The 25,392-nt window shown below is 43.6% G+C and overlaps 4 protein-coding genes across 12 annotated transcripts; all 4 read right to left on the bottom strand.

Annotated features, from left to right (window-relative positions):
• Positions 1–80: 80 nt before the first annotated feature.
• On the bottom strand, positions 81–4,145 carry LOC146233643 (interleukin-10 receptor subunit beta-like). The gene is made up of 7 exons (XM_084688913.1): positions 3,953–4,145; positions 3,573–3,696; positions 2,869–3,038; positions 2,348–2,502; positions 1,854–2,004; positions 1,468–1,613; positions 81–1,124 (listed from the first exon to the last, which is right to left on the bottom strand). Exons 1-7 carry the CDS (start codon positions 4,002–4,004, stop codon positions 993–995), a joined length of 930 nt encoding a protein of 309 aa, XP_084545039.1. The 5' UTR covers positions 4,005–4,145; the 3' UTR covers positions 81–992.
• Positions 4,146–4,614: 469 nt separating this feature from the next.
• Positions 4,615–8,704, bottom strand: LOC146233642 (interferon alpha/beta receptor 2-like). The gene is made up of 7 exons (XM_084688706.1): positions 8,543–8,704; positions 7,742–7,871; positions 7,332–7,507; positions 6,864–7,012; positions 5,967–6,126; positions 5,495–5,610; positions 4,615–5,351 (listed from the first exon to the last, which is right to left on the bottom strand). The coding sequence occupies exons 1-7, from the start codon at positions 8,604–8,606 to the stop codon at positions 5,157–5,159; spliced, it is 990 nt and encodes a 329-aa protein (XP_084544832.1). The 5' UTR covers positions 8,607–8,704; the 3' UTR covers positions 4,615–5,156.
• Positions 8,705–8,999: 295 nt separating this feature from the next.
• On the bottom strand, positions 9,000–17,647 carry LOC146233641 (uncharacterized). 3 transcript variants are annotated; one of them, XM_084688696.1, is made up of 8 exons: positions 17,222–17,647; positions 16,659–16,822; positions 16,353–16,482; positions 15,692–15,870; positions 15,121–15,269; positions 14,427–14,586; positions 14,221–14,333; positions 9,000–12,524 (listed from the first exon to the last, which is right to left on the bottom strand). In XM_084688696.1, exons 2-8 carry the CDS (start codon positions 16,702–16,704, stop codon positions 11,592–11,594), a joined length of 1,710 nt encoding a protein of 569 aa, XP_084544822.1. In that variant the 5' UTR covers positions 16,705–16,822; positions 17,222–17,647; the 3' UTR covers positions 9,000–11,591. The 3 variants fall into 3 exon arrangements, with proteins under 3 accessions (XP_084544822.1, XP_084544824.1, XP_084544823.1); XM_084688698.1 differs by having other exon boundaries at positions 15,692–15,867; XM_084688697.1 differs by having other exon boundaries at positions 17,229–17,647.
• A 460-nt stretch (positions 17,648–18,107) lies between these two features.
• On the bottom strand, positions 18,108–24,712 carry crfb1 (cytokine receptor family member b1). 7 transcript variants are annotated; one of them, XM_084688701.1, is made up of 8 exons: positions 24,351–24,712; positions 24,025–24,148; positions 23,180–23,300; positions 22,633–22,799; positions 22,193–22,368; positions 21,959–22,118; positions 21,286–21,410; positions 18,108–19,182 (listed from the first exon to the last, which is right to left on the bottom strand). In XM_084688701.1, exons 2-8 carry the CDS (start codon positions 24,071–24,073, stop codon positions 18,352–18,354), a joined length of 1,629 nt encoding a protein of 542 aa, XP_084544827.1. In that variant the 5' UTR covers positions 24,074–24,148; positions 24,351–24,712; the 3' UTR covers positions 18,108–18,351. The 7 variants fall into 7 exon arrangements, with proteins under 7 accessions (XP_084544827.1, XP_084544825.1, XP_084544826.1 ...); XM_084688699.1 differs by having other exon boundaries at positions 24,025–24,136; XM_084688700.1 differs by having other exon boundaries at positions 24,025–24,124.
• Positions 24,713–25,392: the final 680 nt, after the last annotated feature.

Raw genomic sequence — 25,392 nt, 5'->3', positions numbered from 1 at the left:
AACCTGTTACGTTCTGACTGACACCGTTATTATGCTTTAAAACCAGCAAAATATGAATCAATTGAAACATTTACGAGACATTGGATTCAACACAACTTTTTATTAATGAAGCTTAACCTGCTGACATGTCATAAAAAAAATAAAAAAAACACATTACATAAAAACAGTACCCACAACTAGGTTTAAAGCACACTGATTTTGCACAACACTTCAACACTGTGCTGCTAGACCTTAACCCGGGTGTTACCTTCGGGTTTTCGACCCTTCGAGTCATTGTGAGTGTGACCCACCGTTGTGTTGCGACAATTTTACCTCATAAAAAATTTAAGTGAAGCATTTTCTTTTAACCGTCGTCATGTCTCAGACCCCCCACAGCGCAAAGGTTAAAATAAAATGATTTTTATTTGTTTCTGTAGTAGTTACAGTTGTTGCAACACAACGATGGGTTGGGTTGCCAACTTCCTCAACCCCAAATGCACGGGACACTTTCTTCAAGATGTTTCAACAGCACCCCTCCCCATCCCTCCCCACCCAGACTCGGCGCCCTCTCCTGTGCAACCAGCGTGTCCCATAGCAACGTTTGCGTGAGTTTTGGTGCGTTTACAGTAGCATATCATTGCCCGGCAAGGCTGTGATTGGAAAACGGAACTGGAGCTGTCCCGGACGACACAAATCAAAATCACCCATAAATCGGGATGTCCCGGACAAATCGGGACAGTTGGCAACCCTAGTTGCTGCCTTCGGGTCAATGTGACACAAAGGGTTAAAAATACTATCTCATTTCAAAGGACATACTCATCTCTGCTATACTTAGAAATCCCTCCAAACATCGTCAAACCCAAACACACAACACAGTGGAAACGCCGTCGTTGTCATGGGGATCCCATGCCTTCAAACAGCTACCCGAACAGGCCTCACGCAGGCAGCACGCCCCTCTTTCGGGCCTATATCACAGCCCTCTCCTCCTCCTTTCGCCCCAGCCCACCCTCCATTCACCGTCTTTCCTCCGGGAGCTGTGACGGAGGGTCCTCTGCCAGGACGCTGACAGGGTGGAAGACGTCTTGTGGAGGGGGGCTGGTCTGCACGGCCATGAACATGGAGTGGTCGCGAGGCTCCCACAGGTACTGGGGAGGAGGAGAGGAGGCCAGACTGAGACCTGGAGTGCACAACGCTGTATTCTTCCTCGAAGCATAAATTGATTACACTGGTTCTACTCAGACTGTGACTGTTTGACACATTTTAGCATGGCTAAACAGAAAGGATAAAAACAGGAATCGTGTCGTCCACACACACACACACACACACACACACACACACACACACACCCCAGGAAGTAGGACCCCAGGAAGAATAGCTTCAGCTTATGCTGGGATCCAAATAAAACAAACCAAAAAACATACACACACATACACACACACGTACACACACGTACACACACCACAGCTTTGTAGATGTCAAATACAATACCTCTTTGAAGTGTTTTGGGAGTTTGACTTTGGGCCATATGAATCGAACCATCTTTTTCCCATACAACACCCCACACACCACCAAGCCCACCAGCACAGCTACGACGACAATGATCACCACAGCCAAAACCCATGCCTTGACACCTCCTGTGAAAGGGTTCCGTTGAAGGAGGGAGGAAGCATGGAGGAGAGAGTGAGTCACTGTCACGTCAAAGACTTTCAAAATAGGAAAGGGAATCAGACACGCACAATTCTAAGAGTGTAAAAGTAGTCATTATACCAAAAACTGTTGAAACCAGAAAAAGTGAGCATGAGGTAGTAACAAACAAGAGTCCTCAGAGGTGAGAAAGGACAGGGAAGAGGAGATGAGAGGAGGATGTAACTCACCCTTCCCAGTGGTCTCACACACCACGCCACTGGGTTGGCTGAGTTTGTTAAACCTCAGGGTCTTCACTTGGGCCTGGACACAGTAGCTGGTCCAGGACTCGAGGTCGGAAAGAACTAGCCTGTGCTGCTCTATGTCACTCATGTGAATGGCCTATAGAGGGCGATAGAGCAGCGGTGAGTAAAACAGCCTCACAACCACAGATTCTCAGTCAAATTATCTTAACCCATCTTAGAAACCTCAACACCACTGGACCAACAATTTCTTGCACTACATCAACATTGAGCTGGTCTGTTCTCATTGAGTTTTGCCTGCTTTGCCTCATTCAACTAGCTACAAACTTTTAAATGTTGTTTGTCACATTTTGTTTCTAACTTATGATTAGCATATTAATCATTGATTAACAGATACAAAATACAAAGTCTTTTGTTCAGCATTAAACCGTCCATAAAGTGGGATTACAATGGATCATATCTCAAAAAAATGGTCTGTCCACCTTGTCTTTGTGATCCTTCTCCCAGTAGGTGATGTTGTATGAGGCCGTGGTATAAACATCTCTGAACGTTTTTTTCTGGAACACTGGATCCATAATGATTACTTCAATGTTGATCCCACTGGCATTGAGAATCACAGAGGGGGGCCCGATCTCAGCTTTAGAGAGGGTCACAGAACAGGAAGTGAGCTTCAGGAAATGTAACCAAGATGTCTGGAAAGACCCTAACTGTCATTCACTGTTTCAAAGCCAGAACTTCTGCCATCTAGGGCACTATATTCCTTAGTATATGTTCTTAAGCTTGGTTTTCTGGAGAAATTATACTTGGCTTTACATCCATGTTCGTTCCAGCATATTTGTAACCCCTTGATTCAGTAGCGTAGCCACAATGGGGCCTGGCCCTCTGGCACTCCAAAAAAAGAATTATAGTTATGCCCCTGCATTGATTTGTATATGTTTTTGCCAACATGTACACTAAAAGTGTTTATGTGTGTGTGTGTGTGTGTGTGTGTGTGTGTGCTTACTATGTTCGTCCATGCCGAAATTTGACATTTCCACCCAAGGAGAGCCTTCCCCTTGCAGCTCTGCCCTCACTCTGAAAGAGTATACTCCAAATGGTTGGAGAACACTACTGAAGTCACAACGCAGCGCTGTGATGTTCCCACACACCGCTTCGTAGGGTCGGTAAAAGCCCCTGTAAAAAAATTTTTTTTTAATAACATTGCACATATGTCATGATGGGGAGATTACCAGGGAAGTTATGAACATTTTCACTTGTAGTGAAGACAAAACAACAACAAGCTTATGTGAGTTCCTGAGAATTGAGAAACTGAGGAAGGAATGAGTAAATTAGTACGTAGATGCAGGGCTGACGCGAGTACCTTCGCCGCCCCCCCCCCCCCCCCCCCCCCCCCGTGCGTAAATGTGTGTGTGAGACGGGGTGCAAGACAGAGAGACAGAGAGCAAGAACAAGACAGAAAGAGAGGGAGAACAAGGAAGAGAGATAGAGACAACAATAGTCTGAGGCTAGTGAAAAACCTGTGTGTGTGTGTGTGTGTGTGTGTGTGTGTGTGTGTGTGTGTGTGTATGCTCATCATGACATAAGACAAAGGGTATGTGTGTCACTGTCCTTTCCTAGAAATGAACTTCCTCATAATTCTGTATCATGTTTACAGGACTACATTGTTGTCTCCCCCACAAGACCAACCCTAACGTGGTGTAGGCTTGCCTGTATTCTGCGGTGTAGGTGATGTTGTCTGTGGAGTTCAGGGCAGCATCCCACTGCAATACCAGCTCCATGTTGATGGAATCTATCCTCACATTGATTGGAGGAGGGAGTTCAGCTAATACCCCTGTAAATAAATTAGGAGCAAAATATAGTATTAAGACCACAGCCACTACTTAACCGAACAATGTGGTAGTAGTAGTGGTAGATTCGGAGGTAGTATATGCCGACTTGGAGCCAAGACCAGCCAAGAAAAGCGTGTAAATATCTGGTGATAACGTCAATGTTTTTTAAATAAATACAATTGACAAAACATTACCTGTTACTGTAAAATCAGATCACAGCCTATCATAAGGAAAAGAGTAGTTCGATATTAAACTTACCCCCATCCATAAAAAAGAGTAATACAATAGGTATACAAAATGCTGCTTTCATATTTTTGTTTATCGAATTGTCAATCTTAAAAACTGTGAAAACATATAGGCTACAACTGAACGCTGATTGAATAAATATCGACGGTTATTTCCTTGTAGCCATTCGGTAACTGCCAGACTGACGTTTCAGGTTTCCCTGCTATTGACGGCACGCTAGAAAAACGAAACAGTTTACGTCATACAGTTTCAAAAGGCTCCGCCCTAATTTAAAAGGGGCTGTTTAGGAAATAATTGACAGTCTGAAATAAACTTTTTTGTATCGTGTTTTGTGTAAAAGAAAGTTTTGAAAGGTTTAAATAATATTTTCGAAAGAAAGATTGCCTCATTGATCAGTACTCTTGTATTCTGTACTAGGCTTCTTGCTCTCCCCTCTTCTCCTATCCTGTCATTTCACTTCACGTGGGGAAAAGGTTGAAAAAAACATTTAGATTTTTTTTTGTGAAAGGTTGAAACAATATTTTCGGAAAAAAAGTTATTTCTTTTTGGAATCCAAACTCTGATTAGGAAAGTGCCACATGCATGAAACTTACTCTGGTTAGTACTCATACTAGTGACCTCAATGTACAGTAATGTGATGCTGGGACATACAGAACAGAAAGTAGGCTAGATGGGGGATGTATTTCAGGGCAGGGCTGTAGAAATGGAGCGACAGCAAAACATCAAGGGAACACTCAATCAAATTCCAGAACGATGCTTTCTTGACTTTTTCAAAATGTATGTGTTTCAAATGTATTAGTGTAAGGACAATCTGAATAATTTCCTTTACGGCCTCTCATACTACTGGGAATGGGATCATGCCTCGTCATATCTGATCTTCAATTAGGAATAAATATGAACCGCTAAACATTGTGTGAATAAAGTCAATTGGCACAGGGCTTCCTGGATAAATTACCATATTATGCTAATATGATATCCTTGACCGTTTTTATTCAGGATAAATGATTATATAATATTCAATATAAATCGTTTTTAGTTCAACAAATGATTGAGGAGACCTGAATCAGATGAATTTCACAGCTTCACAAATACAGTAGATTAAAATACATGGTAAGCAAACTAACAAATAATTTGGCAAAATAATTCCTTGCTCCATGCAGGACTATAGGATTCCCGTTTAGCCAGTAACCGACTGTCCACCGAGGAGTCTGGCAGTTTATTCCGATGAGATCACTCGTCCATAGCCTTCATCATCATCCTCTTCCTTCCCAGGGCTGGTCTTCTGCAGCGGCACTTGGTCTCGGAGGACCCAACCCCATTCAGAGCATCCTGAAGAGAGGACTGAGATTTGGCTGTAGACTTCCGGCTGCTGCTGTTGGTGTGAGTTCCAACCAATAAGAGGGATGGACGACTGGTAATGAGAAAGAGAGAGAGAGAGACAGATAGAGAGACAAAGAGAAAGAGAGAGACAGACAGAGAGACAGAGAGAAAAATAGAATGTGAAAAAAAACAAAAAACAACGTAGTACGTGGAAGGGTGCTGGTGGTATAGTACCAGAGTTTTGGGGAGAGGTTTAGCCAGGCAGAGCAGGTGACCCGTGTACACCACCGCTCCTGTGAAGAGCGCCCCCAGGAGGCAGAACGCAGACAGCACGCCCAGAAACATGGGAACTGAGGAACAGAACCAAACAAACACACCCAGGAGATCAGTGAGTCGAATCATTGCTGAGTCTGGATGTTTTATTGTACTTATACTGTTGATCCCAAAATGTCAAATTACATTTTGATCTATTTAACAGATGTTTTATTTGAAATTCAAATAGTGCAATTATAAAGTACAGCAAAAACTCAGCAATCAGAAGTGCGTTGTTTTAACAGTATTCCGGTGGTCACAGTCATTCACCAGGGCAGTGCAAAATAACCATAACTATACTGTGCGACAATCTCAACTACAATATTACATGATTCAGTGCAAACAAAAACAACATCATTTCTTAAGAGTGTCTTGGTCTAGTCTCCGGGCGTACCGTAGCTGGAGGCCGGGGGACTGGGGAAGACGCAGTGGGGCTCGGAGGGAACTACGTGGGGGTTGAGGACGGACGAGGCCACAGCCGTCAAGCAGTACTCTGCTCCAGGCTCCAGGTAATCAATCACAGTTTCCTTAGTTGACACAATCCAGAGACTGAACTGGAAGACAGCAGGAAACACAGTTACAAAGTATATGTATATGGAGGAGTCAGGTGGCTGAGCGGTTAGGGAATCGGGCTAGTAATCAGAAGGTGGCCGGTTCGATTCCCGACCGTGCTATACGTTGTGTCCTTGGGCAAGGCATTTCACCATACTTGCCTTGGGGAGAATGTCCCTGTACTTACAGTAAGTCTCTCTGGATAAGAGCATCTGCTAAATGACTAAATGTAAATACCGCCCCCTGAATGTGTGTTGGAGACCTTCAGAGCCACGGTGTTTCCTCAAACACATGCGGCGCGTGAAAGGAAAGTGTGGACACAACCACACAGGCTACACACACAAAGTAAACACGACAGATAGGAAAATGTTGATGATTTAATTCGGATAACATGCAAATGTCAGACATTTGTCATTTGGCGTTCCACTTTGCTTTTTAGGTAATGTTCTATAAAATGTGTGGGTGTGCTTGACTAATACCAAATTTCTTCACATAACTTATAGGTTTGGGCCTCTGTATACAGGAAGACCTCTCTAGAAAGCCACATAAAGTGTATGTCATACAAATGGATAAAAGAACGGTGGATAAAGCAAAACAGAAAAGCTGAAATAGACAGAAATGTGTTAACATCCATGCATTCTCTTCACAGTCAGAATCAGAGTGTACAAACCTGGCCAGAATTAAAAAAAACTTGGCTACTCTGAGGTGGGCTAGGTCAGCCTTGACCCCTGACCCTTACCTGGGAGCCGTCCCTGGTCTTCTGCACCTGACAAGTGAAATCCCTGTAGAAAAATGACAGCTGGTGCCCCCTATCTGCAGGAGGAGTGAGCTTCAGAAGCAGGCAGTTCCCACAGCCGGACACAGCCACCCCGGGAGGCCCCACAACCGCTGGAGGGGAGAGTGTGCTGTAAAGTTCATCCTAACCAGTGGATTCTTCAAGTAACATTGGCAGCAGCTTTCCTTGAGTCCTCCTCCACTACTACTTTATCAAACAGCAATACCTGTATTAACCACCGTGTAACTAAATGTATTAATGACATACAACGGAAGAATATGGCATGTCTTACATGGTATCAGGTAATTAATTGATCCCAATGTGGATTTTCAAAGGAGGTCAATCATATTATTTTTGAAACACAATATTCAGCTGTCCCTGTACTTGATGAACTGCAGTAACAGAAAGAAAAAAAAGATGTATTAGTCTCACTTTCAGTCAGAGGTTGAAAGAGAGAGGAGAGGGTCCAATTGGAGGTCTGGGTGGGTGTGAAGGCTTGGACACGGGCCTGGTAGTACCGGAGAGGATCCCTGAAGGCCTTCGTCAGGTTGCATGTCTGGCTGATCCTCAACAACTCACAACCTTTCACTGGCTTCCATGAATTTCTCCTGTGGGGAATTACAGAGAGAGAGAGGGGGGGGGGGGATAGAAAGAGAGTGAAAGAAAGACAGAAAGAAAAAGGAAGGAGGGTTGGATTGTCAAACAGAGATAAGCAAAGCCGTATTTAAAACGATAGTGTTACAGCTGAGTTCAGAAAGGAAAGCGCTTAGTCAGCATCTTCCCGTGTCCCGTGTGGCAGAAAGGAAAGCTGTGAGCGGACCAGAATGAGTCAGAAAGCCTACCTGAGATGCAGGCTGTGCACTCTGAACTGAGCATGGGATGGCGCGTCCACACCTGGAAGCCAGGTGAGATTGTGTTCCAGGTTGAAAGACAGAATGGACACATTGCGAGGCGCTGCTAGCATGCACTCACCTAGAGAAAGGAAAGAATGAGTGAGAGGGGGAGATGAGGATAAGGGTAGCGGATAGAGGGAAGGAGAGAATTAGAAGCAAGGTGAGGTCATGCAATGAGGAGATAAACATTGTAAGCAGAGGAAACACTAACCAAGTGACTTTAGCCATTTACGAACATCAGATCAACATTTAGCAGTGAATTTTATCAAGGAATATATCATAAATCTACATAAACAGGTACATGATGTAGACACGATGCAAAGTCGTAACACTATAGGATCAGGCAATTATAGAGAAAAACAGAAAAGTCTCAAGTCTATCTAGGTGGAGATCAGGAGGACTACTACAGCTGAGGCTATAACTTCACAATTTCTACACTACAGTTTTCTATGAACACGTCATTACAATCATTTTAAAATGTATATTGCATTATATAATTTGTAGAATTGTAATAAAGTAGAATTCAACATAATTTATCGACACACAAATCACACAATTTAACAAATGCTTTTCTTCTAACACACCCTTTTACCGAATGCAGCTGTAAAGGCTGTGTGCATGCCTCTGCTCCCCTAACCAAAGCAGGGCCCTACCCCCACTCTTGCTCCTAAAGAATCTGTGCAAGTCACGGCTGTTTCCCAGAATATGAAGCCAACTCCCTGTCTTCAAGACTCCCAGAAATGAGTATACCACAGGTCAGGAGCAGAGGGATCCACAGGCCGCTTGCCCAGACCGGGGACAGGTAGGTCGTCATGGTGTAGCAGGATCAGGCTGAAAGCTGCTATCAGAGGTACCCTTTGTCGTGATGTTGTTGTACAGTCAGGGCTAAGTTTCATTTTCCTCAGAAGTCCCTCCCAGGTTCTCTGCCCCTAACTTACACACAGGATTCCAGAACCGCGCAATACCTCTCAAACACTCACCGGACTGACACATGAATACATGGGATTTCCAAATAAGATGGACTTTGCCTTTTAAAAATATACGATGGCCCTTTTGGATGTCCTGTTTGTGTTTGTGAGTATGTTAGTCGAGTGTATCTGTGTTCCTGTGTGTGGTTCATAAACTCAAGATAAGCTGATAAAATAGATTAATAGTCTAGTTAAAACACTGCATTATACACTGTTACATAATACATTAAAGATTCATGTTATCTCAAATGTATTTTATTATTGGTTATTATTAGGGACCCAACTATATTTGTCATTTGGCTTGGCATTACATAAACCTTTCAACAAATACTAATATTTAGCATCCACCCATATAAAAATGTGAACATATGTAATGATTACAAAAGATGGTTTACTTAGTCTAAACACCCCAAAACAATATATAAATATTTGACTATAGGGTACAGATCTAGTATTGAAAGTGTACTGTTCAAATTAATATATACAGTATATTTATAATACAGTCAGGGTCATAAGTTTTGGCAATGACAAATGTTGTATTTTGGAAAGTTTGCTGGTTCAGTATTTGAGGAAAATGTTTTCACATGTTTCTATAGAATACTGAAATACAATAAGGCACATTTCATATTTTTAAAGCTTTTTTGGGGTGAACATTTTCAATAGACCAATTATCACCCTACGTCACACAATTGCAAAGTAGGCTCAACTGCGCATGTCGGTTGCAAAAGACAAACATCTCCCCGGTCTATTACACTTGGAGTGTGATCAGGTCATCATATATCTCTGGCCACTGGATTGCAGGGACAAATACATTTACGTTTCACTTGTATATGCACAAAAGTCACTTGACCCCGATACCCTTAAATAGCCTGACAAAGTGATCGGCCTAGTGAACTAGCCTGGCTAGTCATGATGAAACAGGCTCAGTTAAAGAAATCCGAGATGCTAGCTATCTTCATCAGGCTCGTATCTACATTAGGCAGTCCTCCCTGACGTTTCTGGTGTAGAATGGAGTGAAATACAACATTGTGCACACTGCCAGTGAGCGAGTCTGACTGAGGCTAACAGTGTAACTGGGATGCAGTCTCACTCAGATTGCCAGTTGAAAGAAATCAGAAAAATAAATCGGACCAGCTGGCTAAAATCAGAATTCCCATATCTCTTGAAAGCTGCCCTGCTCGACTTTTTAGATGTAGAATTGACTGTAAAACTGTAAAATTATGATCTTTGTGACATGACGTGAAGACATGGTTGCCACTCAACTATGCAGTCTGTACCGGGCAACATTCTCACTCAAATTTCAAGACTTTCGTGACCCAAATCGATATTCTGATGCGACAGGTCAATGGGGAATCGCTTTCTCTCTTAAAGGCTGTCCTCCTCGACTTTTGGGGTCTTTTTAAATCTAATTATTTGTATTATCTATGTGGTCCTTTTGCCATTTAAAATGCTATCCTTTCCCGGTTTTCTGCAATCACATTGCGCGCCCATCCCGAGTGTTTACAAACAAATAATTGGTCTATATATGCAAATAGTCCCCTCTTTCACAGCAGTCAATCTGCTCTTCAAATCCAATCAGAATGATAGAGTGATTTCACCTGGCTAGAACTAGCTCACACTTTCCCCTGTACTGATGATATGACTTACTGAAATGATGTTAGCAGTCATTTGATGCCGAGGCCCAGCAAGCTTTAAAAACACTAAATGTACGTCGCTCCCAATACTAGGAATAAGTATTTTGAACCTAATAATCAAATGTAAACAAATGTAACAATTTGACCTTTGATCTAATGCAATTGCCCAACTTTTCACAAAACAAGCATTTCCACAATTTCAAAATTGTAATATGCATTCCCATAAGGCCAAAGGCATATTTCATAATTATAACAACCATGTGCATCTAGATTAGTGACCAAATCCACTATATGTTTACTAGACAATCAGGACTCAAGATTGATGTCCAATAGGGTGTGCTAGAGCCCCTTGCATCACTCCAACACACAAAAAAAACGACATGTATTCAAATAGTGATTTGGCTGAAATTTGACATTAGCAGTTAAGAAGTGAGTATACCATGTTTCTGTACCAAGAAACAGCGAGTATTTTCCATATACCTCCACCCATGACTACAGTACTGCAGGTATCACACAACCTTTTAATACTGAGGTTGACACGTCAGTCACCACGTTCTCAACTAGTCCTTGCATGAGTCACATGGTACTGCACAATTAGACTCCCACAGCTTTGCAGGCAGCCTGTTTAACCCTGACAGTTTTGACCTTGGTAATTGAGTGAGTATTTGTGCATTGAGGTTTTGGAAGCAGCATATTGTAACCATGGACATGACCACAGCTTTGAATACTTTCAATGCAAATGTGGCGCAGCCATCCGAACAACATCAAGCAAAATGAATGGCTTTGAAATATCAAAGGAATGGCTGAGCGGTTAGGGGATCGGGCTATTATTTAGAAGGTTGCCTGTTTGATTCCTGGTCGTGCTGAATGACGTGTCTTTGGGCAAGGCACTTCACCCTACTTGCCTAGGGGGGAATGTCCCTGTACTTACTGTAAGTCGCTCTGGATAAGAGCGCCTGCTAAATGACTAAATGTAAATGTATGAAACAACCTTTCACATAGCCCTTTCAGATACAGTATTAAAAGAAAAGTTAAAAAAGGGCATGATCTTTGCTTGAACTTTGTGTGCTACTATTAAAATATATTATAACAATGTCCCATTATAAAATCAGTGTTGCTTATCTAGTGTCTGGAAAAGGACATTCAATGTATTGTCAAACAGTCCTTTTCCCTGTTTATGACCTTTCTTGAGTGACCTTAACGCTTCATGTAACCATCGTACTCCTCCTGTTCCTCCTCTTCTGCCTCGACACAGTACCAGTCTCTTGAGGTCATGCTGCTTACGGCGGCCCCCTCCTCACTGACCCCCGGTTTGGGTTCAGTGCCCTCCTCCAGCCAGTGGCCCCCCAGCTTGACAGACAGCAGGTTGACATCCAGGCTGCTCCCCTCCTGTGGCTCACCAGCTTCCACCGTCCCCCGGTCTGTCTCTGCCTCCCGCCAGGGCTTAAACCAGACCTCCACACTCGTTGGGGGACACTGGACCTCTTCTGGAGACGGACCCGTCCCTGAGAGAGGACAGGCGGGGAGCGGGCCGCCGCCGGACCGTGTGGGAGACGGCCTGTCGGGTGTGCCAGGAGACGGCCTGTCGGGTGTTCCGGGAGACGGCCTGTCGGGTGTGCCAGGAGACGGCCTGTCGGGTGTTCCGGGAGACGGCCTGTCGGGTGTGCCAGGAGACGGCCTGTCGGGTGTGCCAGGAGACGGCCTGTCGGGTTTGCCAGGAGACGGCCGGTCGGGTGTGCTGGCCGGCTCCGTCTGCCGCTCAGGGACGTCAGGCTGGTAACGGACACGCTCTGGTTCAGACCGTGTGTCTGAGGACTGGCTGGTTAGGCCAGTCGTGGCACCAGGGATGGGGCAGGGCAGCAGTTGAGCACTGGAGGAAATCGAGGAGAAGAGAGAGGAGGAAGAAGAGGAGGAGGAGAGGGGGTTTGTCATGGCTGAGGCGCTAGGCCTGACCTTGTAGTTCCCTCTCTTTCCCCCGCTGCCGTCCTCCCCCTCACTCTCCTCGCAGCTCGGACTGCTATCGTCTGTCTCAGCAGTAGGCGGAAGTGATGCGTCGACGTGCACCGTGGAGACCAGGGTTTCTGAGGACGGCTCTGTCAGCAGATGTTTCTCATGGTGCTTTACGTCGCTCTGGAGACAAAGAGGGAAAGACACATCGAAACCGTGAATGTAGTAGGCCGATGGACAACGCTTTAACTGGCCGTGCTAGCTCTTTAAACTTCGACACAAAAAAGGAACGCTTTGACAAAACACAGGCAGTGGCTTGGCACTTCGCCAGTCAGAAACACTTCCTGTTTTCTAGACAGAATGGTGTGAAAGAATGCAACAAAAACTCTGAAGCAGTTCTAACTTCCTGAAAACCGTCGCACGATGTGCTTGTTTTAGCCCCACACGGGGGAAACCCAACTCGGGGCTGTGATGAAAATGTTCCACTTTCCACCTAATCTGACAAATGGAGGGGCCTCGTCTGATTTCATTGACACAGTGATTAAAACGCCCTCATATGTGACACCAAAAGGTCTCCAACATGGACCTGTAGCGTGTGTAGGCAGCATGTGGTTTAGGCAGACACAAACCCATGCGGCTAACTGTCGTTAGCTGTCGTGAGAAGGTACTGTGTTGATCTGGAGTGGGAGGACTAGGAACTGGCACTCAGTTAATGGGATGGAATGTCACGTATTAATAATGACACATATTATTAATAATACGCGTGTTCAGCTGGGTGTGTTGCATACAGTGCAGACATGGGGCTTGTGTTCTCACCACATGACTGTGGTGGACAAAAGTGTATGATACAGGTACAGGATCATTAGATAAGAAGATGGATGGATAAGACAGATGGACAGATTGATATATAGATAGATGGTAGATTGATAAGACAGCTGGATGTATGGATGGATATAGAGATAGATAGAGATAGACAGATGGTAGATAGATAAGATAGATGGTTGGACAGATAGATAGGTGGTAGATGGATAAGATACATGGATGGGTTAGGGTTAGATGAATAGATGGATAAAAGACAGACAGAGAGGCAGACAGAATTGTTTAAGAGAGATGCAGGTGGTAGATCAAGCTGTAGGCTGACTCCAGCAGGATGGTAAACAACCAGCCTTGGTGTTCTCTTTTAAAACCACAACTACACCACAGGAAGATACATCTGTAACGTGTGTGTGTGTGTGTGAAATGTTCCATCTGCATGTCCTTCCTGTCTTCCACACAGAATGCTTGTACATTCTTGTTCAAATGAAATACGTATGCAGGGTAAAGGTCTTTGCACACTGATTCAAAACATTTACGAATGCGTTTTTTCGTAATTGTCAGCTTAAAAATGTGTTGGCTCTAAATTGTCAAAACAACTCTCAAAATACTGGCTATGGATGCAAAAAATGCAGAAAATCAAACCCAGTCCTAATTGTTCTAGTTTCGGAGGCAGTGTGTAAGCGCAATTGACATAACGTGAGGTTGTATTTATTTTTTAAGGTCCAAACATTTCGGACACAAATTTCGGAGTGTGCAAAGGCCTTAAAGGTCTGCAACACCTTTGAGACCGTCAGTTGCTGTCAGCCTGTTTGTCACACAGAAAGAAAAGACGGCTAAGAACAGGATGATGAGCGGATGATTGAGTTAGATGGCTGAGCGGTGAGGGAGTTGTGCTCGTAATCAGAAGGTTGCCGGATTGATTCCCCGCCGTGCCAAATGACGTTGTGTCCTTGGGCAAGGCATTTCACCCTCCTTGCCTCGGGGGGAATGTCCCTGTACTTACTGTCAGTCGCTCTGGATAAGAGCGTCTGCTAAATGACTAAATGTAAATGAGGATGCCTACCAGCAGCTGTGGCAGGCTGCTCTGCAGACAGAGCACTCCGGTGTGGACCAGCAGGATCACGATGGCAACACCTAGCACCACTAACCCACACAGCACCACCGCAACCCCCGTGTCTACAAAAGAGAGGGAGTACACGCAATTAGAACGTGCATGCATGCAAACCCACCCCCTCCCCCCTCAACACACATACACACCACTCTGCCTACCTGGGGTGTGTATGGCCGTGGTGTGCACACACTCCTGTGACCCGTAGCCAGAGTCCTGGTGGTCCAAATTGTCAGCGATGCAGACCTTCACACAGTACTCTCTACCGGGCACCAGGTCTGGCAGAATCATCTCCTTTAGGGACCTGGTTTTCCTTGAAAACTGGAAAGGGGGATACATGGAAGGGGTTAATCAAGCTTAGACACCTATAGGACCTGTACTTTGTACGAAATGTCTAAACCAAATACTAGAATATCTTAGTTAGAACTGAACTCTTCTTCTGTGAAACTGACTTTCTCTTTGCCTATTTCTATCACAAAATCTAGGTAGTTGTGTGTGTGTGTGTATCTAGTATATGATATTATGTGCATTATGGGTTTAGTATACTGTGTTGTTTATGATTGTGTATATCTAGGAGGTTTATTATATTATATGTTAGTGTATCATAGGTGTAACCTATGTTCTGTGTACTTATATGTCATTTTATGCCAGGTTGCTTTGCGTTGTCTTGTCCAAAGAATTTCAGTTCCCAGTCTGACCCTTTGTTTTTCTGTGCATCTGACAATAAAAGACTTGAACTTGTGTGTGCAGCATGATGGTGGCTGATTGGGGAGAGAGGCAGCCGAAGGGGGGCACACCTGGTTCCTCACCTGGCCTGTAGGGGCACAGGGGGGGGGGGGGGGAGTGCTTCCTCACCTGGCATGTATCCATGCTGCTGCACGACACCTGGAGGGCGTAGCTGAAAGACTCGTACACGTCCTCCAGGCCGGCCACCGGAGGCTGCAGCCCCACACACAGGCCTCGTTCACAGGCTCTCAGGCTCAGTATGGGGGGGTCCAGGTGGGCTGTGGGTCCACACACACACACACACACACACACAGACAGACAGACACACACACACACTGAGTAATGACACTAATGACACCCTGCACCCACTGTAAGGAGGGCTTCTTTCCTGTCTGTCGCCCTATTCCTGGGGATGAGTGTTTGAAAGGTAGCTAGCAAGTACAGTAGGGACATCTACAGAACTTTTGAATTGAACTAGTAGATCCAACAATATTGTTTTGTTATCTTTACCGGCATGAGGAAATATCTAAGACTGTATGTATTTGCCCAAAGCAAATTCCTTGTTGCCAAAGCAAATTCCTTGTCTGTGCAAACCTTCATGGCGAATAAATCCCTTTCTGATTTCTGACATGAATTGTGGAGGTTTCTTCTCGTCCGCACTTCTCAATCGACACTTTGAGGGTGCTGTTTGTGCACTCACTGTCCTTGATGGGTTTGAATCCCTCAGTCATGACCTCGGGGGAGACCTGCTGGTCCAGCACCGCCTGGACCTTGCAGTAGTACACCTCAGAGCGGTCTGGGAAGGCTCCTGTCATGTTACACAGCAGGGTGTCCACCACATGCTCACAACCGACCACGGCCTCCCAGGAGTTCCCCCTGCTGGACACAGGTAGAACACAGAGGCAGGATGGTACTCGAGATTTTTATTGTTGTTGAGATAGTGGAGAAAGAAATACTTTCACATCTGTGTTTTGTTTGTTTGTTTGAACTTGCTGAGTTGAATGGTTAAAAGTCTCTAACTCTTGCTCTGACAAGTCCACTGCTTCCGTATTTGCGTAATTACTCCATTACGTGCCTGACAGGGATTTCCTAAGATAAGGTGAGTATGGATTGATGTGCTAGGCAGAAACTGATTTATAGGGAGTGACTCATGTTTTACCCTTCAGCTATAGAAGGGAGGGACACATGCAAAAACAAACATCCTTTCTCTCTCTGTCACTCACAAACACACATCTTCTCTCTGTTTCACACAAAAACACATACTATCTCTCTCTCTGTGCCTCACACAAACACACATATCATCTTACTCTGTGCCTCACACAAACATACTCTCACTGTGTCACACGCACACACACACTCACTTTAAGGAGGCAACAGACACATTGTAGTACACATCTTTGGGAGACGCAGGGCCGGGCTGCCAGGTTAGAAGGTGAACAAAATGGTTGGAGGAGAGGATCACGTTCATGGGGGCAGGAACCTCACACATCACTGTGTGGTAGAAAACAATGGAATATAGAGAGAAATATATAACCTTTTGAGACGAGATTAGACTAATCCTTTTAAATAAAACTATTACATCAACTAACATAGCTGGATGGTATGTTTTTATTTGTTATATATCTTTTACTTCATAGAACAGCTGTAGAGAACGTCAAAATCCAAACCTAGATGAGCCTGAAGTATCCAGGTTAGCATCAACAGAGAAGTCATGACATCGCTGCCCCACTGTCAGTGGCCAGACATTCCCTCTCCCATTACTGCAGTCGGTTACATTCACTTTCGCATTCACGAGCCATCTTCCCATTGTGTTGGGAGGATTAGACTGAGACTGGACAGAAGACGTTTAACAATGTTAGATAAATCGTAATTAGCATCCGTACAAGAAAATGTTTCATTTTGAATAAATAAATACATCTCAGAAGGTGTGTAAGATCGAAATTATTAATTAACTAGCCTAACTAGCTTACTTAGCACTTATACGATGATAGCGTCTGGCTGTAGTAGTTAGTCTAGCTATCATGTAAACTCAATAAGTAACTGGCCTAAAACAAAGCTTTCCTCAAGCTGAAAACCATCTTCAAACAAACCCAACCAACTTCCCACGCACAGGAAGCATGATACTGTCTGGGTACTGTACCGAAAGTATGTGCCTGTCTTGACAGTTTACATTAGCAAGCCCACTTAACAAGCTAGCGTTACAGTAAGTCAATTAAAAAACAAACCGTACCAGATACCTGCGTTTGCTTTTATCTTCATTTGCTTTCCTCCTGGTAGTATCCAAGAGAATACGTTGTACCCCTCGTAACTCGTTTTCATACAGTCCGTTAACTAGTGCCACTTTCAGCCACCCTCGTCTCCGGGGTTTCTGGTATTCTGGTTGAGACTGGAAATCACGTGACTGACAAGCTCAGTCCGACCTCCAGTCATCAAGACCTATTTTTTGGGGAGTAAACATTCGGGATGCACGGGCACGCGCAATGTGACAGCAGAAAATCGGGGAAAGGATAGCATTTAAAACAGCAAAAGGACCACACGTATCATACAAATAGTTAGATTTAAAACGACCAAAAAAGTCGGAGAGGACAGCCGTTAAGAGAGGAGGCGATAATCCATTGATCTGTCGCATCAGAATTTCGATTTGGGTCACGAAAGTATTGAAATTTGAGTGAGAATGTCGCCCAGTACAGACCGCATGGTCGAGCGGCAGTCATGTTTTAAGAGCAGAATTCACGTCAGAGTGATAGCCAGCATCTCGGATTTATTCAACCAAGCCTTTAGTGCATTGACAAGTGAAACGTAAAATGTAAGTGCCTCAAAAAGTTAATGTCAAGCGCTGTAATCCAGTGAACAGAGATATATGATGACCTGATTGACACCCAGGAGAAGTTGTCTTTTGCAACCGACATGCGCAGTTGAGCCAGTTTCTCGCTTGACGTAGGGTGAAAATTGGTCTATTGGATTTTAAAAACATACGGATTGACTTCATTCAGTAAAACTAGCGCGGGGCTCTGTGCAGGATCAGTGAACTTTGTTTAACTTACTACATTGCAAAGAGCGTCTGCTTGTAAAGACTAAAGTGTTGATGTGAAAGATTGATTTGTTGACAATACAAATGCAATTCATTATTTATTGACTTTAATAAACATAAAAAACAGCACCATTATTGAAAAGTTTGAACACTGGCACTGCCCCCCCCCCCCCCCCACACACACACACACATTGACAGTGTCACTGTCAACCCACCCCAGACAAGCATTTGCGTCTACAGTTGAACAAAAAAATGTTTCTTAATAACTTAATACAGAAATGTATAACAGAGCTTGCTCCGTATGGTGGATGGATTATGTGATACACATTTCAACGCCCCATGTAACCTGAACATTCCTCCTCCTCATCATCATCATCATCATCATCATCATCATCACTACCTGTCTGCATTCTTCTTGTGTGAGAAGCAAGGTACCCAGAGCGCCTGTCCCGTCGATCATATTCAGAGGACATCCACAGGCAGTCTGTCTGTATCTCATTCTGGGATCCCATATTGTCTCGACTTGCTTTTATTCTGAAATCTGCAAGCAAAGGCTGCTGCTTTGATAACAGATTGTCCACAACAGAAGTTGTTTGATTCACCTCCTCCTCCTCCTCTTCTTTATCTATCGCTATTGTCCCCAGAGTCACGGAGAACAGATTGACGTTGCCAGACATTTCCACCTCCTCCAATTTGTCTCCCTCCCTCTCCTCCCCCCCCATGTCATGTTGTATGGTTGTGGCTAAATCCTCGAGGCAGAGAAAGGCCCTCACCGAATAATCTTTGACCTCAGTCTCAGTGAAACTTCTGAGCGCTGCCCCACCCACAGACACCTCCCCCACCTCTACCTCAGGACTCAAGCCCCCAGAATCTCTTGCAACATCGGGAAGGGGCACATCCTCCCCTCCTGATGCATCCTGGGATTCTCTACCGGAGTTCGAGTCTGAGCGGAACCCAACAGGCCGATCCATGTAGCCATGGTTACCATTGTCCTCCTCCTCTTCCTCCTCTTCATCTGAGGTAGTTAGGTCTGGGTTGGTTCTGGCTGGGTCCGGTTTTGTCCTGACGCCCTTCACCGTTTCCTGTGGCGGCGAGTCAATGGAGACCAAGTCTGGGATCGTCCTCTCTGGGGTGAGGATGTAGTTGTGCAGTAGCGTAGCCTGAATGGAGAGACCCAAGAGAGAGGTTCAAGAAAGGGTGGGGTGAGAGTACCATGGTGTGCCACGAGCTAACAGCATCCTCGTGTTATGTGTTTTTCAAATAAGTATTTTATTATTTTAAACATCTGCATTGACTTTGAATGTCTCAACCTTGGTTGTTTGAAGTTAGCTTTGGTGCATTGCATCCACTAAAGCAAACTGCACAGAAACAACGACAGAGCCAAAGATGTGTAGATCAGGGGCCGACACTATGAAGCAGGATTTGGGGTTTGCGAGGCAACTTCAGGTTTAACCAGGGGCGGTTCTGCACAGGGCCTACAGGGGCAGGTGCCCCTGTAAAAATGTCCCTGGCCCCCCCTTGTGGCCCCCTTGAGCTGACTTTTTTTTTTTTTTTATATATACACATTTTTTTTCTTCTTTTAGTAGTCATCATGAAACGAGGAAGGGACATCGCAGCCTTTTTTGCCCCAGTAAATAAAAAAGTTAGAGAAACATATCAAGGTATTGAGAGAGCTGAGGAGCTGGAAGAGGGAGAGCCAGAGCCGTTTGTATGATTTTGATGTAAAGCAAAATTAAAGTATTTAATTTACATTTATGCATTTTGCAGACGCTTTTATCCAAAGCGACTTCCAAGACAGAGCTTTACAAAAGAGAATAGCTCACTGATCATAATAACGAGGTAGTCCCAAACACTGCAAGCCGCCAAAACTTGAAGCATTCATTGTGAAAAACTAAACAAGTGCCAAAGGGGAAGACCCATAAGAGCATGCAGTTATACAAGTTACAAATTAAAACAACATGAACCCCAAAAAGTGCAAAACTGTACCTGTAGAAGAACAATCAACAGTAAAATATTTCACAGCGAATACAAGAGTTCAAGAGTTAACTTTGTTAAAACTAACCTACAAGAGCAACAAGTCTCTCAATAAGGGTCATTGTGATCCTGGAGGAAACTAACATCAGGTCCAATCAAGCAAGCATTCCTAAGTGCCGTTGTACTCCCGGAACAAGTGCGTCTTGAGCCTTTATTGAAGGTGGGGAGGCAGTCAGTGTCCCTGATGGAGGTGGGGAGCTGGTTCCACCATTGGGGGGCCAGGCAGGAGAAGAGCTTGTGTTGGGCTTGTGTTAAACATTTAATGTTTAAATATCATTTGTTTCAGTTTTTTTATGTGCCCCTCTGATTAAACAATGGCCCCCCCCAGTAAAATGTGTCTAGGACATCCACTGGGTTTAACCCTTCTCCTATTAAGGATCGTCTTTGGGGAGCCATTTACAATAATCCATGTTGGTCAAATGGGTTAGTTAGATTATTAGTTGAATCAAATGTTACTTTCTAAAATATTTGTTGACCTTTTGAAAGGTTTGTCTCAACCTTCTTCCCAAAATATTTCTGCAACCTTTTGAAATTTTGTGTTCAAAAATATTTTTAAACCTTTCAAAACAAAACAAAAACATTTGTTTTCAACTTGACAACTATCAATTAATTAATGTAATCCCACCCGGGTTCAAACACTCCACCCTTGACATGTCAAGCATTACCACTACCAATAATGTGAATGGAAAGCTCGCTAGAAATAGTACCATGTGTTTAAACTTTTGACTGGTACTGTACAGTAAGAATAATCGTATGCTAGGATATACAGAAAATAAGTTATGGGGGGGGGGGGGGGGGTTGCATTTCAGGGCAGTTTTGGACCATGCCATGAAATGCACCCCCTGCTAACTTTGACTAGGAAAGTGCCAGATGCCTAAAACCTATGCTACTCAGATGTGGTGTGTGTGTATGTACTTCATGCCACCCCTGCATAATTCAGAGACCCACTTGGGCCCCCCAGTTTAAAAAGTCTGGACATGCCACTGCACATATTCTTTCAACAGCTATCAGGTTCAGATCTTTCAAAAATATTTGTTCAACCTTCAAAATATGTTCTCAATCTACCGACAATGTTAGTTAGTTCAGTCAAATGCTTGTTAGTTCAGGGGGGTGTACGGCTCGGTGGTAAGGCATTGAACTGTAGATGTAAATCCCATGGGTAGCATCTTCTAAATAAACACATTATTGTGCATCGAGTGTGTGGGGTGAGGGTTTAAATGGTGACTCACCAGGAGTGCTCTGGGTAAATGGGCCTTCAGCTTACACATGAAGCCGGTGTACACCAGACCAAACCCCAGGACCAGTAAGGTTATACTGGCCAGTGTAACCCCCGAGAGAATAGCTGGCACTGACACTAGAGAAGAGATGAGAGAAGAGGAGAGATGAGAAAGGAGATGAGAGAGAAGCAGAGATGAGAGATAAGGAGAGATGAGAGAAGGAGAGATGAGAGATAAGGAGAGATGAGAGAAGGAGAGATGAGAGAAGGAGAGATGAGAGATAAGGAGAGATGAGAGAAGGAGAGATGAGAGAAGGAGAGATGAGAGATAAGGAGAGATGAGAGAAGCAGAGATGAGAGATAAGGAAAGATGAAAGAAGAGTTGTGAGAGAGGGAGAGATGAGAAAGATGGGAAGGGTAAGTAACCTCTGCAAGATCTTCAATATTTGTTTACTGTAAATGCATGGCAACCGTGTGAGCTGTGTCATTATGGGATGGTTTTTAGAGTGACTCTTTGCTTCTTTCATGTACAAAATGGACTATATTTAGGGTCAGAAACTGCTTGGATATCCGCTTGCAAAGTGAGTAATACAAAACAATTATAATTTTCTTTAGTTATTTAGATTTTTGTTTCAGAATGGGAAATGGAGAGGTACATGGATAAAACCAAAATAAAAAACACTCACCTTGGCTCTGCGTCACACTGGTATAAGCACATGCCCACTTCGAGGGACGTGTTTTGGGATTGGTATTAGTGACCAGGCGCACCTGTACACAATATTTCACACCTGGTTCCAAGTCCTTTAGTTCAAGCTTCAATTCTGAGGTTTCTACGTAATTTATAATCTGCAAAGAGTGGAAATATTTCAGTATGGAATTGACGATCTGAAGAATATATGGGTAAGGAGTGGTGTCTTCACCTTTGTGTCTCCAGCTTTCTTCCATAATATGGAATAATCCCCTCCATACAAGTCCTGAATTGTTTTATTCTTAAAAAGAGGTCCCATATCTGGGAGAGGCTGAGGAGTGATCTCAAGTTCAAGGCCAGTACAGTTTCCACATCCGGTCAAAGAAACATTTGGAGGACTGATGACAGCTAAGAGAAATGAAAGAAAACCGTAGCATTTTTTGGACATACCCACAGGTCAGGATATTACAAAGTTAACAAAAGACACATTCAAAACATACAATGATCCTGAGTGAGAGGAGACACAGGCACCACCTGTGGCAACTAGCCTGATGAAACCAAAAAAAAAATCTTTATCAGATAACCCATTAAGAATAAACATTTTATTATGGATTAACAGTTGAAAAAACTGAGTTAAAGTTTGACAATGCTTCTTTGAGCAAGCAGACTTACTATCTGTAAAGGGAGTGAAAACAGTCCGGGCTTTCTTGGACTCTGTTTGATTGTATACTGCCCAAACGTACAGAGTATGTGAAGGGAATGGCTCCAAATTCAAAACAACAAAACGAGTATCTGTGGTGTTCAAATTCACAGGTACGCATTTTCTTTTTCCCTGCTGCCTGTGGAGAGAAACAAATGAATAAAGCAAAGATCGGAAGGATGGATAGACATAGGCTATCGACGAACAGAGATTATTTAATTTTGTGAAAACCAAACACTGCTTGCTAAAAAATGTTGGCGTATCAAATATTTCACTTCCAATTAAAACTTCTAGCAAGTGCTGACGTAGCATTCTGCACAGTTCCTGAGCATCTCTGGAACCTACATTTACATTTAGTCATTTTAATCATTTACATTTAGTCATTTTAAGAACCTAGCTCCAAATCTTAGGAGTTACACAGATAACTAAATATTTCTCAAACACGTAGAAGTTAATTGTCAGCGTCAATATGAGGGAGTGTTGGGAGATCTATGAAAAGCGAGACAGAGAGACACCTACCTGCACATCATGTAGGTGGTTCCCTGAGGCGTTTCAGGGCCCGGATCCCAACGGAGGTTGTGGCGGAAGTCAAGTGAGTCGACAGACACATTGAGAGGAGCAGGGAGTATGTACAAAGCTGCTGACAGAAAGTCACAGACAAACATTTGTTTGGCACAGACACGACTGACAGATTAGCATTTACATTTAGTCATTTCGCAAACGCTCTTATCCAGAGCAACTTACAGTAAGTAAAGGGACATTTTCCCTGAGGCAAGTAGGGTGAAGTGCCTTGCCCAAGGACACAACGTATTTTGGCATGGCCGGGAATCGAACCAACAACCTTCTGATTAATAGCCCCACTCCCTAACCGCTCAGCCATCTGACCCCACTAGCCCCATTAGCCTGTTTAAATGTGACACATGACTTCTATGCTTACATGCAATGACACTGGCTGCATCGGCAAACACAAGTGTGCGTGATTGCATGTGCACACATACAAACACATTTAATACAATGTAAAATAAAGCTGATGGTAGATGTGGTAAGTATAGGTTATTATGTGTATTATGTGTATTTACAGAGGTTTAGTATAGGGTATTGAATATTGTATATTATTTGTATATTATGAGGTTTGCTATATTTTAGCTTATCATAAATGTAATCTGTGTTCTGTGTAGGCCTACTTATATGTTATGCCAGGTTGCTTTGCGTTGTCTTGTCCTAAGAATGTGTGCCCAGAAGAGTGCCCACTGCCCAGTCTGAACCTGTGTTGTTCTGTGCATCTGACAATAAAAGACTTGAACTTGAAATATATCCGTTACTAATCATTAACTTGGTTTCGTGACAGAAAGTGAATAACTTACCATAGGAACACGGTAACAATAAATACAAAGTTGGAAGTGAATATTTCATTTCTTCTTAAACGTAAAGCTCCGGATACGACGTCTTTCTCTGCTGCATTTTCTTGGAATTACGCTAGAAAAAAAACTATAATTTAGACGCTATTAATTCTAACGATCAAATTGTTGATTGATTTATATTGAATCCAAATGTGTACGAACCGTTGTGAACTACTCTATTTTGTGTTTATCAAAACGTTTGTTGATTGTAAATGTAATGTAATGTGTTCCATTGCTTTGGTTTAAAACTAGCTTTTGATCAATTCAATGGCATGAAGTTTCAGATTTACCTAAGGACGGTAGCATCTGGATACCCAGCCGTATTCCTCAAAGCTCCGCATTACCATCGTACGCATAAAAAGCAGAATCGAAAATGACAGACTATCCTCAAAAATACACTGTCAAATGCGTGATCTACACTGTATCACAAAGAGCTTCTACACCCTGACAACATTCCGGTGCCATGGTCCACCGACAGTTTTAAAACGTCACGAAGGGTGGCCAGTTTCCTTACAATCACATGATAGGCGCGTTCGACCTGCAGCCCGGCTGACTTGAAGCAGCCAATGGCATTCTCAGCTTCGGCGCCGCCGGTGCTGCATTAAGTCGAACATACCTAGTATCTCCTGTGGTGTGTAGTTGCCAAATACTTGTCTGCCAAGTAGGCTATAGCCTGAAATGCCAGAGCGAATTCAAACATGAGCTCGCAGATTCGTCTTGTGCCAGCACTAGTTCCAAGGATAGTGTCTAGAAATCGTCCAAACCGGTCGTTAAGTCTTCGTTAAGTTGCCCTGTAGGCAGCAGTACTTTCGACATTTATTGGGCAAAATAATTGTAGACTACAGGCGACCGCAGGTCGGCAACAGAAAAATGCTAAACGCTAATGCTAAAACATATGGAACCAACGTGTTGCATTAAATCAAATGTATTTCCCATTGGGATTTCAAAAAAAGAATTTGGTTTTATACATCCTCTTTTAATAGGTTGACTTATTATTAGTGATACCAATAACAAGTTAAAAAATAAATTTAAAGAAAAATTATTTGCCTGGTGTTGTAGTCCATTTAAAATAAAATACAATTAGTTCTGCTTGCTGTCAATACAGAAATGCATTTAATTCATACTGTACACCTTTATAATAGAGCCCACCTTCGTGAAATAAATGCAGGCTACATTGTATTAACTTGACAAATTCCTTGACGGAAACATGATCGGTGACCAATCATGTTTGCCATGCTCTTCAGGAAATGTCCTTACCCTTAAGTTAACATCGGCAAGCTATTAGAACAGTGACACCTGGTGAGTTTTCGACAGGTCACCGATTTTGATACA

Source organism: Hypomesus nipponensis, chromosome 23, assembly GCF_054491055.1.
Source record: "Hypomesus nipponensis isolate SF chromosome 23, ASM5449105v1, whole genome shotgun sequence".
NCBI lineage: Eukaryota > Metazoa > Chordata > Actinopteri > Osmeriformes > Osmeridae > Hypomesus > Hypomesus nipponensis.
Note: the sequence above shows the minus strand (reverse complement) of the source record. Positions and strands in the feature narration are given on the sequence as shown.

Coding starts and splice junctions, on each gene's coding strand:
- LOC146233643 (XM_084688913.1), bottom strand. CDS start 4,004: ATGAAAGCAGCATTTTGTATACCTATTGTATTACTCTTTTTTATGGAT. Junction 2,005..2,347: donor AGAAGGATCACAAAGACAAG/GTGGACAGACCA, acceptor CGCCCTCTATAG/GCCATTCACATGAGTGACAT. Junction 1,125..1,467: donor TCCCAAAACACTTCAAAGAG/GTATTGTATTTG, acceptor CCTCCTCCCCAG/TACCTGTGGGAGCCTCGCGA.
- LOC146233642 (XM_084688706.1), bottom strand. CDS start 8,606: ATGACGACCTACCTGTCCCCGGTCTGGGCAAGCGGCCTGTGGATCCCT. Junction 7,872..8,542: donor CCCTCTGCTCCTGACCTGTG/GTATACTCATTT, acceptor TCCTTTCTCTAG/GTGAGTGCATGCTAGCAGCG. Junction 7,013..7,331: donor CTTTCAACCTCTGACTGAAA/GTGAGACTAATA, acceptor TCTCCCCTCCAG/CGGTTGTGGGGCCTCCCGGG.
- LOC146233641 (XM_084688696.1), bottom strand. CDS start 16,704: ATGACTTCTCTGTTGATGCTAACCTGGATACTTCAGGCTCATCTAG. Junction 16,483..16,658: donor GATACTTCAGGCTCATCTAG/GTTTGGATTTTG, acceptor TCTACCACACAG/TGATGTGTGAGGTTCCTGCC. Junction 15,270..15,691: donor ATTCAAACCCATCAAGGACA/GTGAGTGCACAA, acceptor GTGGACCCACAG/CCCACCTGGACCCCCCCATA.
- crfb1 (XM_084688701.1), bottom strand. CDS start 24,073: ATGAAATATTCACTTCCAACTTTGTATTTATTGTTACCGTGTTCCTAT. Junction 23,301..24,024: donor ATTGTTACCGTGTTCCTATG/GTAAGTTATTCA, acceptor ACTTTCTGTCAG/CAGCTTTGTACATACTCCCT. Junction 19,183..21,285: donor ATTTACCCAGAGCACTCCTG/GTGAGTCACCAT, acceptor CTCTCCATTCAG/GCTACGCTACTGCACAACTA.